Source organism: Coffea arabica, chromosome 6c, assembly GCF_036785885.1.
Source record: "Coffea arabica cultivar ET-39 chromosome 6c, Coffea Arabica ET-39 HiFi, whole genome shotgun sequence".
Lineage (NCBI taxonomy): Eukaryota > Viridiplantae > Streptophyta > Magnoliopsida > Gentianales > Rubiaceae > Coffea > Coffea arabica.
The window spans coordinates 12,831,257-12,842,809 of record NC_092320.1 but is presented as its reverse complement, the minus strand read 5'-3'; the positions used below and the strand labels follow the sequence as shown (position 1 = coordinate 12,842,809).

The 11,553-nt window shown below is 35.4% G+C and overlaps 1 protein-coding gene across 1 annotated transcript; it reads left to right on the top strand.

The window, feature by feature from the left end:
- Positions 1 to 6,813: 6,813 nt before the first annotated feature.
- Positions 6,814 to 7,776, top strand: LOC113692945 (uncharacterized). Its single transcript, XM_027211545.1, has one exon. It carries the CDS (start codon positions 6,814 to 6,816, stop codon positions 7,774 to 7,776), a length of 963 nt encoding a protein of 320 aa, XP_027067346.1.
- Positions 7,777 to 11,553: the final 3,777 nt, after the last annotated feature.

Genomic DNA, 11,553 nt, shown 5'->3' with positions numbered 1-11,553 from the left:
TTCTAAGTTCTGTTGCTGATATTCTGGAGGAGTCCATCAAACTTCTTCCTAAAAATGGGAACCTTGTTGCGTTGATCACCACACTTTCCCTGATACTCTTCTCTGCTTCTGTCTTGATCTACAGATTCCCTTCTCTATTTTTGTCAGATGATATGCTTGCCAGGCAATCCTCATTTTCCTCTAGCAGCTCCAACATCTTTGCTGGTATCATGGAAAATTTTCGGCTAATCATGCTTGTCAACGTTTATTTTTGTTCTTTCTACATTTATCATCAGAGTTTTCCTTGAAACTGCAATTGTTATTCTATCAGCGACAAATAACTGTATAGTGGCAAGACCTTCTCTTTGAAGGAATTGTGGCTTCAGATTGAAAGGACGTGGAAACGGCCATTTGTCACAGGATTTTTTACAGCACTATTTGCAATGGGATATTTTTTCCTTGTTTCAGCTCTTGCTAGTCCGATGTTATTGTTTTCTGGGACTTTTATCCTCCCACTTGCAATCTTTCTTGGTGGGGTTGCCTGCATCTTTAGTCTCTACTCATCGGTTGTCTGGCTCATGGCCTTCGTGATTTCTGTGATTGAAGAAAATTGTCATGGAATCAAGGCCTTAGAGAAAGCTGAGGAACTGGTCAAAGGACAAAAGCTACATGGTTTCATTTTAAATTTGGGGTTCAGTCTGCTCTCTTTGACACTATTTCAAGGATTCAGGAGCATAATAGGTGAAAAATGGTTGAATAATCACATGACAGTTTTTTGGCTTCTTGTGTTGAACTGGTCTTGTTTACAAATGATGTTCCAGTTGGTCATGACATGCACTGTGCTGCACTTCCACTGTAAAAAATACCATGGTGAAGAACTTGAAATGCATGGGACCTTCGGCTACAGTAAAGTATCAACTGTACCACAATTCGTCGATATATTACCACAGAGTTAGGAGTTAGGAGGACCTCAAGTTTCTTGAGCGTCAAATGTTGTATTTTGTTTCAGTGAGTAAATTCATTCAGTATTTTACCTCTCGCATTAAATTTTTGCTTTTTTCAGACAACTTACTCTGGATAAGCTCTAGCCTTCGAGTTTCTTTAGTGTCAACTGTTGTATTTTGTTTCTGTGAGTAAATTCATTCAGTGTTCTACTTCTCGCATTTTTTGCATTTTTCTGACAACTGTGGATAGACTCTACTAGCATAACATGTACCTTTGGGGAATAGCCGTAAAATTGAAAATAACTCAAATAGCTGCATCAGGTAAGTCTAAGAACTGTAGACGTGTGCAATTTCTTGATGCAAAAGCCAGTTTAGGTACTTAAGCATATCCCTCGTAACTCATTTTCCCGAGAAACTAAATTCACCCCAAAACAAGAAAGGTCAAAAAAAAAAAAGAAGAGGAAAATTGCTGAAGACAACATTTAAGGAGCGGTAAAATTTTTAAGAAATAAATTGGACGGACAATTCCAGAAGGCTATAACCAGAAGAGTTGCTTCTACTTGCTGGATGAATGAAAACACAGGAACTCATTCCTTATGAACTATGGAAAAAGGCTTTAATGCTTTCACTTTCTTTACTTTGAAAGAGCAACTCTATTTTAATTTAATGAATCTCCTGTAAAAAGAGTAAATTAAAATATCTTTTACAGCTAAAACGTGGATTATTTTTTTGGATAGTATTTTTCTGCCACCTTCCTTTTGTTTTCAGCTTCTTACGTTATGCTCCTTGACATGTATTTATTAGCATTATTGTTTGACAAGTAGCTTTTGGCTTTGGATAACCCATCAAACTAACATGTAAAATTTTTAAATCAATTTTTACCATTAATCTGATATTTTGCTGCTTCGAATTATCAGTAAGACAGACAGAATTTCTCTTGGAAATGATCAAACTCCTACTCGGAGACAAACATTACAAAACACAAACCAAAGATGACGACTATAAATGCTTTACATGTCACCAAGGCATTCCCATGAAAAATCAGATATGGAGAACCTAAAAACTCTAGCCTCCTTTATCAAGAGAGAAGTGCAACCTTCCTGAGGCATCCTAGGAATTTTGAGGGATTGCATCAAGATTACCATTAAAAATGGGAGGCTTGCGCTGTTCATCACATTTGTCATGTTCTCCTATTACTCCCTGTTGGGATTTGCTGATAATATACTTCTGGCGCCTGTATTAACAGATATGGTGGCCAAATCCAAGCTTGTACCCACAGATGTAAGAATTAGCAAAGCTGAGCCGATCTTATACAAAGGCATTATCAAAGATGTTCAATATTTTCTCACTTATGAACTGGTTGCATTGTTCTTCTCGAGCCTCTTGTTAACCTTTTCGCTTGCAGCTTCTGTTCACTCAACATATGAAGCTTATACTGCAAAAGTTTCAAGCTTGAAAGACATGTTATTGGGGACTAGGGGAAGGTTCAAAAGGCCTTGGATCACAATCCTTCTGATGATTCTAATAATCTTGGCAAGTGCAGCCCTCTTATTCATATTCATTGGAGTAACAGGAGTGATGACTGAAGGTCCTCTCTTGACTGTTCTTGACTGCACGCTGCTAATTTTTGGTGTGTGCTACTGTATTTACATCTCTGCTTTGTGGATGCTGAGCCTTGTGGTTTCTGTGATGGAAGAGAATTTGTCTGGACTAAAGGCAATAGACAAAGCCAGCGAGCTCATGAAAGGTAAAAGATTGCAGGGTTGTGTTCTGATCATCTGATGACGCTTTTGATGTTTGCAAGTGGTGCAATCTGTCTGACCTTCTTTATCTTGCCCGCTAACCAAGTGAAATTGGTTGGATCGACAATGAAAATTGCAAAGATTTGCTCATTTTGCTTGATGAAGTTGTCTTTATTTGTGGTGTTCACCCTGTTCTACCATGAATGCAAAAAGAGGCAGCCAGTGGAGGCGAATCTGTATGCTCCAGTCTCTGCTATTGACCAATTTTAGTGGGAAATTTACAGCAACATTTTGGATGAACAATGAATTTGTATTCACTAGTCACCACAGTTTGAATAATGATGTTGCCATCATGTGAACGTACCCAAAAAAAAAAAAAAAAAGAACAGTAGTTCTTATCCATTTCTGGAATCACTGTACGGTATTGCTTAGTGCTTTCAAATTACTAGTTTGTTCAATCTCCACTGCAACATATAAACTTGCCTTTCTCCAAAAGTTAAACGTTACTTTTTGCCTTTTCATTTTATTGTCCTTTGAGCATTAGTAACTCAGAGAAATTTTTTTTTTTTTAAAGATTAAAAAATATTGACAGATTGACAATCATGATTAAGTGAAAGCAACGCATTTGGATCTTGCAGCTAAATTACCAATAATGTTTCTCCCCTTTCTTAATTCTTGCTTTTTCTTCTTTATCTTTTGCCTTTTTTTTAGGGTAAATTACCTTTTACCCTCATGTGATTTGGTACTTTATCACGTAACCCTTCTATGGTTTAAAAACCTATATATAACTCGCTCATAATTTGGATTAAAATATCGTTACTAGTTTTTTCATTAAAACTAGCGGTCAAAAGTACAAAGTCAAGTCAAACTAATAAACTTGGCAAATTCACACTTTTAATATTTGAAAACAAATTCTCTCTCTCTCTCTCTCTCTCTCTCTCTCTCTCTCTCTCTCTCGGAAGAGAAGAGATGATTTTGAAAACTTATACTTTGGTTTAGAAAATCTTAATTTTCACCAAATACAAAAGAGATGAAAGGGAAATAAAAAAATAACAAAATTGAAGTGAAATATAAAACAAATAAATAAGAAACAAAAAACTCCAAATATTTTTTGACTACATATATCATTATAGGTTTTTAAACCAAAACTTTAATGGTATTTTCTAGTTCTTATTTATCTATTTTTTATTTCAATTTTTTCTTTTTTATGTTTGGAGAAAAAAAAAGAGTTAATAAAACGATATATTTGTAAATTTAGTAGTTTGATTTTGACTTTTTACTAATTGCGATAGTTTTAACGGAAAAACTAATAGTAATACATTAACTCAAATCATGAAAGAATTATATATAAATTTTTAATTCACAAGAGATATGTAGTAAAGTATCATATTACAGAAAAGTAAAAAGTAATTTTCTTATTATTATTTATTTAAACCTTGCCTCCAACCTGTCAAGTCCTAAATGGCTCAGTGGTGGCCTGGTGGTTAGTATTTGTTTGTTGATTGATTCGTCAGTTAAACTGCAAAAAGCCGGTGCAAGGTGCATATCGTGACTTGTGCGATATTTATACTAATTCTATTTGATCAGGTCAAACTTTCCCTCTCCGGACAGGCTGCATGGTCCTATTTTCTGTCATCACGACAAATGCTGCTGCATTCACTACTGGTTCAAAATGTCAATGCCGCTAATCCAACGTCTTAATCAGGTGATTGTAACCATACATGTCACGCGTAAAAATATGTGGGCAAGGAGGACTCTTAAAAAATACGCAGAATTTGTATAATTTCTTTGGAACTCATTCTTTGCAACCAAAATTATCAACACTGTACCCAAGAAAATACAAGGCAAAAATATTTCTTCAAAACTAAGAGTCCAAAATAGAATTTAACCTTAAATTATGGAGCAAAATAATTTGTAAAAGTTTCAACGCATAATCTTGTCATAAGGCCAAGGCGACTTTAGTCTAATGTCGAGGTTGAGATTTCATAAATTAGAGATCTTAAATTCTTATCGTAGTTATTAAACCTAGCTCGAACTGGCAATTGATCTGGTTGGTCCAATGACCTAGGCATCAGATTGAACCGAGTCTCTAATTTGACCGAACAAAGAATTGACCTGATCAAATACGAATAAATCCATTTGACCCAATGGCTCAACTGGAAATCCATCCAATTTTCAATTTACGCAGTTTATTCATTTATTTTTTTACAATTGTAAATTTATATATATATATACACACACACACACACACACACTTTTAATAAGATTCATAAATTGGATCTTCATTTAAATGTGCATAAGACTTTACCACTTGCTTAATTTTTATTTGATAATTAAATATTTTTTAATCAACTTGTTTACTTTTTTATTTTACAATTAATCCTTTTAATTTTAGACTGACAATATTTGAGTGCTAGAAAATTATTTTTTTTAAACTAAAAGTAAAATAATGAAAAAATTATGCTATATTTTTTAAAACAAGTGATATAATTTTGTTTTATACTTGACTATATTGTTTATTTATATAAAAGTACAATAAAATGAAATTAAATCTCCTATTAATTTCTATATATTCATTATATATCTTTCTAAGTGCAATTATTAGTATCTAAAAACACTTTATTGTATATTTTATTTATATTAAAATTACTATTTATATTTATAAATATTAAATTAATGATCACTGGTTCAACCAGTGATCCATTGACTTAATCTTTTTGCCGAATTTCTTGTCGGGTTGGGTTTAATAACTTATAATCTCTCCTACCATTTATTATGATGTCATGTATGAGGTTAATTGAGAAGAAAAAAATTTAATTGAAAAACGTGTTGGGGATGTAAACAAGTAACTTTTTGCAAATAATGTGATGTCCAAACAAATAATCTTGCTATTTCAGCAATCTTGCATCTTCAAACAGTGATGCTTCCAAGGCACCGGAGGATTGTCCTTCGTTTGAACGGCCACTTAATTACCATGAAGGATGGTGTACATTGTCTATGTGGATTAGGTTTACAGATCTATTGGACCGGAGAATTCAAACGTTTCTAAAAGAAAAGATCAATAGAAGAAATTGCATTCGTTGTGCATTTGACTGTTACTAAACATACCCTTGAATCGGTCAATTATTAGATTTTTCTGTGCAAACAGGAACCAACAACTAATCTTCAAATTGTGAATGTGTCAATAACAGGAGCACTTCTTCTTTAAGGCCTAGCAGAGACTACCCTACTAACTTTTTGATTTTCTTCGGGGTTGGGGGGGTTGGATAGTTAAGTCTCCAAATTTGCCTCAAGAGTTATCGGCTTTTGATGTTAAATCTGGGATTAGATTTAATTAACTAATTTCAAAAGTCTGGAAAAAAAAAAGACAGGAGCAATTTACTGAGCTTTGAGCACTCAATATTGTAATATTATGTGACTTTCAGCAATGAACTAGATGTTAATGGTCTTCTTGGCTGTGCTTATTATTTTTTATTTTATTTTATTCGTGCTCATGTGTAATTCAGACGAATATCCAATCAAAAGCATACACGTAAAACTAACTCATTTTCTCAAAATGATTCCTAAAAGGATTCTTAACATGTTATTGCACACACGGCCACGAGTCAAGTCTACTCGCGAAAATCATCTTTGGATTAACAGTCCCCAGATCTGTTTTGTCATTTGTGCGTATCATATCATCTGTGAATTGGTCACTATCATATTAATTACTGTGTTTTCAATTTCTTAGTTTGTTATCTAGAAAGCTCCGTTCAAAGAAAAATGTAAACCAAATTACAAGCCAGTCAAGTTGCCTCCAAATAAGGTTGTTTAATTATGTAATCTGAAACGGACAGCCTTTGGCAAACGCTGCCGTGTGGACCAAAAAAGACAAACATATCAATTTCCATGAAATTAATGTTGGACAAATCTCCCGGAAATTCCAGCGTTGACCTGAGCTTTTTCTCCAAGAAATAGATGGGAACAAAGTCTTTAACTATGGTAACTGATACCACAGAAGGCTTATCTTTGTTTATGATCGGAAAAGGCTTACCTTAGTTAAGAAGGCTTTACCATAGTCACACATTGAATCCTTTAAAATCATATTATCCCTCTATAAAACAGCTTCACACATCTGATATCCCCATAACTCTCCCAAAGGAATACCAATGGAGAAAAAGTTGAATAGAGTAGTGCTGTACATCAAGAGAGAATACCAGCCTTCTTTGCTAAAGGAAGCCTTCAAGGTCACCGTAAAAAATGGGAGGCTCGTGCTTTTTATCACCTTCATCATGTTTTCCTACTATTCCCTGATGAAATTTGCCGATCATCTTGTTTTAGAACCTGTGTTATCGAGCTTTGTGGCCAACTCCATGCCCCTGCCCAAAAATGGTTCATTCACGGATTCTGATCTGGCCTTATACAAACCATTTCTCAAAGATCTGCGATTTATCCTCGCTTTCAAATTCGTGGAATGGGCTTTCTTGTGTGTTGTTCTGATGTTTTCAGTTGCAGCTTCTGTGCATTCAACATATGAAGCCCATACTGCGAAACAGTTGGGCCTAAAGGATATGTTGTGTGGTCTGAGGGGAAAAATCAGAAGGCCTTTGAAGACGAGTATTTGGATGATTATCATCAGCTTGGCAAGTGCAGCACTGTTGTTCTTTACAGTCGGAGTTGTTGGAGTCATGACTGAAGGTTCTGTTACACATTATCTGAGTTTGGCAGTGCTGGTTTTTGCTGCTCTCTATTATGTCGGAGTCTTTTCTCTGTGGATGCTCAGCCTTGTGGTTTCCGTGCTGGAAGAAAACTTCTCTGGATTGAAGGCGATCTACCAAGCCAATGAGCTGATGAAGGGCAAAAAGCTGAAGGGTTTTGGTCTAATGGTGCTTTTGATATTAATCAGTGCAGCGATCCATAAGACCTTTGCTTGCTTGGCATCTCTCGCCATGGCTGAGAAAGTAGCATTCGTTGGTGGGGCAATCAGTACTCTGAAGATTTGGCCATACTGCCTGATGAAACTGTTCGTTTTTGCGGTGTATACCCTGTTTTACCATGAATTGAAGCAGAAGCAGCAGGCGGAGGAGAACGCAGCCCTGTATACTCCTATCTCTGCTATTGCAGAATTTTAGTGTGAAATTTGCAGCCAGATCTACTTCTTGTCTTGTCGATGTACCAAACCGTTTGTATGAATAATGACTCAGTCGTTGTGTAATACTATTACCAGCAAAAGAGGGCTGTATTTGTGTATTGCTTCGTGCCTGGTATTTGTTGTTTCGATCTCTGTCTCAGTAGACAGGCTTACAATTTTCGGAAGAATTACGAATAATACTTTCCATGAGAAGCCAAGGACACAAGAACCTTGCCACACACGGTAAAATACTTCATCTTGGTTTTCTTTTTTTTTAATTACTTAATCTTAGTTACTCATGGATATTACATTTTGTGTCAAGTTCACAGAGCATGTGTACGATTCCTAGTAACGTAATATTAACTGTGCTTATACCGCAATTTTCCTCATTTAGTCATGCTGCAATTTTCCTTGTGAGATGTGCAATCGTTCATCAATTTGTGTTTGAATGAAGGCTGCGTTTTAATAGAAAGAAGGAAAGTTATTTGGAAGGTTGAAGGCCAAGAAAGTGAGGTAATAAAAGGGTAAAAGTTACTTTTCTATATATGAGATGAGATTAACGAGAATAAATTTAGAGAACATAGGAAGCTAGCAACCCTTGGTGATAACTCTTTGTGTCTAACTAATTATTTCGAAATCCTTCAAATTTTGTAGGACGAAAGAAAGATGCACGAAGATGAATAAGAATAACTTTTTAAACAATCACACAAAAGAAACAAAATATAAAAAATGTCTTACACTTTCCAAAGCTTTATTATTATTATTTTTTTTTTGCTTCCCAAAGTTTTACTTGCTACAAATACTAAGAAATGAAGAGGATAGGGGAAAAAAGATTATTTATTTGAACATCATTTACAATTACTTTTGCGCTCTTTCTTGTACACATTTTCCAATTACTTTTACTTTTTTTTTGTCTTTTATTTAATATAAATCTCATCGGACAAAATGCTATAATAAAAAATTTTATTAAAAAATGCAACGCAAATGGATTTCCACAAGTTGAGGGCTGAATTAACAATTTTCTGTCCTTGAAACTGCAGCAGAAGCTTAACTAATTAACAAACATCTTTTCCAAGGAACTAATTAGAATTTAGGAATCGAAAAAGAAAGTCTGAGGAAACATCATTATTCTTTTTTTCTTTGTTAGTAATTTAATATTTCTCAATTATTTACTGCTTCCAAAATTTACTCAGAGATGGTCTACTCTGGTTGCTCAAAAACCACTCAAATTTTGCCATGAAGCACGTTGTGAGCAGTCCTCATCTTTCATCCTTTCCTTTGTGATGCAAACGTCCTTTACCTAAAGTGTTGCAGAACTAAACGTCCTTTAGTTCTGACAGCGAAGAGGACATGTAATGCGTACAATGTAGTAGAAGCCGCCCACCTCAGTTGCCCTTCCCCCCATGCGATGCCTACAATAATAGTAATAGAGAAAGTTCCGAGTGCACGTTCTCTCTTCTTTCTTTTGTGCACCCTTCTTTAAATTAAGAAACATTAATTGACCTGTATGAATGGAAAGTTTCTTTTCTATTTTTTATTTTTTGAAAAAAGTTTATTGAAATTCCAAACAACGTATAGACTTTTTTTTTTTTTTTTTTATATGGGTTACGGTAATTTCAGTCAACTATTAGAATTGGACTATTGGAGTTCTTGCATGACACGCATGATAAGTTATGAAAACTGTTGAATATTCCCCTTAAAATTCGGGTATGAATGGTCAAACCATAATATCTAATAGTAATTTTAATTTATTTTATTTGGGAATATCTTATTTTGGATGTTCAAATTAATCTTGTTAATGCAGTGGAGGAAGGTACATATGAATAGAAGAAATTGAGAATTAAGCTTAGCATGTGTGCTTTTTTTTTTTTTTTAATCTGAAATCTTCTTGTTGAGTTAGATTGTGTCGCTTTATTGGTAGTTTTCTTTGACAGTAGTATATTTGCGCTTTTTATGCTCTTTGTGCTTTGTAATAAAAGTTACACTAATAAAAAGAAAATTACTGCGCTGGGTTACTTAAGATCTAGAAATGGTTGACAGCTTAATGTGTTGGGATGACCGGACGAATGAAATGAAGCACGCCAGCTTCCAGGAAAGTAACCAGAAGCAAGCCCAATAGGCTAAAAAGCATATCGACTTGTAGACTTTAGAGCATTGACCTGAGAAGGACCCAATAGGCTAAAAACCATCGACTTGTAGACTTTAGAGCAAGTCGTTGCGGCTAAATCCATTCTCAAAGACCGCAACCCGTTGGATCGAGTTGGAACTCCTCTATAAAAGCTTTACACGTCAAATGCATAGAGCATTCATACACACTCCCAGAAAAATAACCAGATGGACAAACAACTAGGGATAGCAGCCCATACCATCAAGAAAGCACAAAAATCTTGCTTATCCATTTCTCTAATTCTGAGGAATGCCCTGAAGATCGCCATCAATGCAAATGGGAGGCTTGCATTTTTTATCACATTCGTCATGTTTTCCCTATATTCCCTGGTGGGATTGGCTGATCATCTAGTATTGCGACCTGTTTTAAGAGATTTAGTAGCCAATTTCCTACTTGTGCCCACAAAAGTCCGAATCACTGAAGCTGATCTGACCATATACATAGCTATTGTAAGAGATGTTCGTTTTCTTCTCAATTACAAATTTGCAACATTGTCTTTCTTGTGTGTTGTTTTCATGTTTTCAGTAGCAGCTTCTGTACATTCTACGTATGAAGCCTGTACTGATAATAATGCAAAATCATTGAGCCTTAAAGAAATGCTGTCCAGAGTCACGAGACTAGGAAGGTGGAAAAGGCCTCTGAAAACAAGCATTTGGATGATTCTGATCAGCTTGGCAAGCGCAATCCTCTTACTAGTCATGTTTGGATTAATTGGAGTCATGACTGAAGGTCCTCTTTTCACTACCATGTATTGGATACTGGTGGTTTTAGGTGTGGTGTGTTGTGTTCATACCTGTGCTCTCTGGATGCTAAGCCTTGTGGTTTCTGTGATGGAGGAAAACTTGTCTGGCCTGAAGGCTATCCATGTTGCCAATTCTGAGCTCAGCAAAGTCAAAAAGTTGCAGGGATTTGTTTTAATGATGCTTCTGGTGCTTGCCTCGGGTGCAATGCATCAGACATTTTCTTTCCTGGAAGCTTATGCCAATTTGGTTGGTTTGGCCATTAGTGTTCCAAGAATTTGGTCATATTGCCTGATGATACATTTTTATTTTGTGGTCTACACATTATTTTACCATGAATGCAGAAGGAGCTATGCAAAGGTGGAGAATGCAAGGCTATATGCTCCTACCATTGCTGATGCAGAATTTTAGTTAGAAAATTGGAGCGACTTCTTGTATCATATGTAATACTGATTGCAGGCCATTTTGTATGAGAAATTCAATATTCTCAGCTATTATGATTAACCAAAAAGCAGTTAAAAAAGGATTGGAGTCCAGAAAACAACTAACGCCTACACACAAAAAGAAAAAGCAGCTAGAATCTAATCTGTCTTACAAATGTCTAGCCTGCAATCTTCAAGTACTTATAACAACACTTTACTTTTTTGATCAATTAGTTCATGGGGATTTGATTCAGCATTCTAGAATCCCCGAGAATTGCTAGTGAATTGGAACTTGATATGGGAATCTTTAATTTGCTAATGATTCGCTTATGACGTCTAAACTCATTTCATCCCATTATTTTCATTGTAAATCACCAAATTGGGTGTTTAGACAGTCGACTGAAAAGCAAGACTTACAAAGGCAACCGATTGACGTTCAGCCTTCTAAC

What these genes read in the sequence shown, in the direction of transcription:
- LOC113692945 (XM_027211545.1), top strand. Translation starts at nt 6,814, where the DNA reads ATGGAGAAAAAGTTGAATAGAGTAGTGCTGTACATCAAGAGAGAATAC.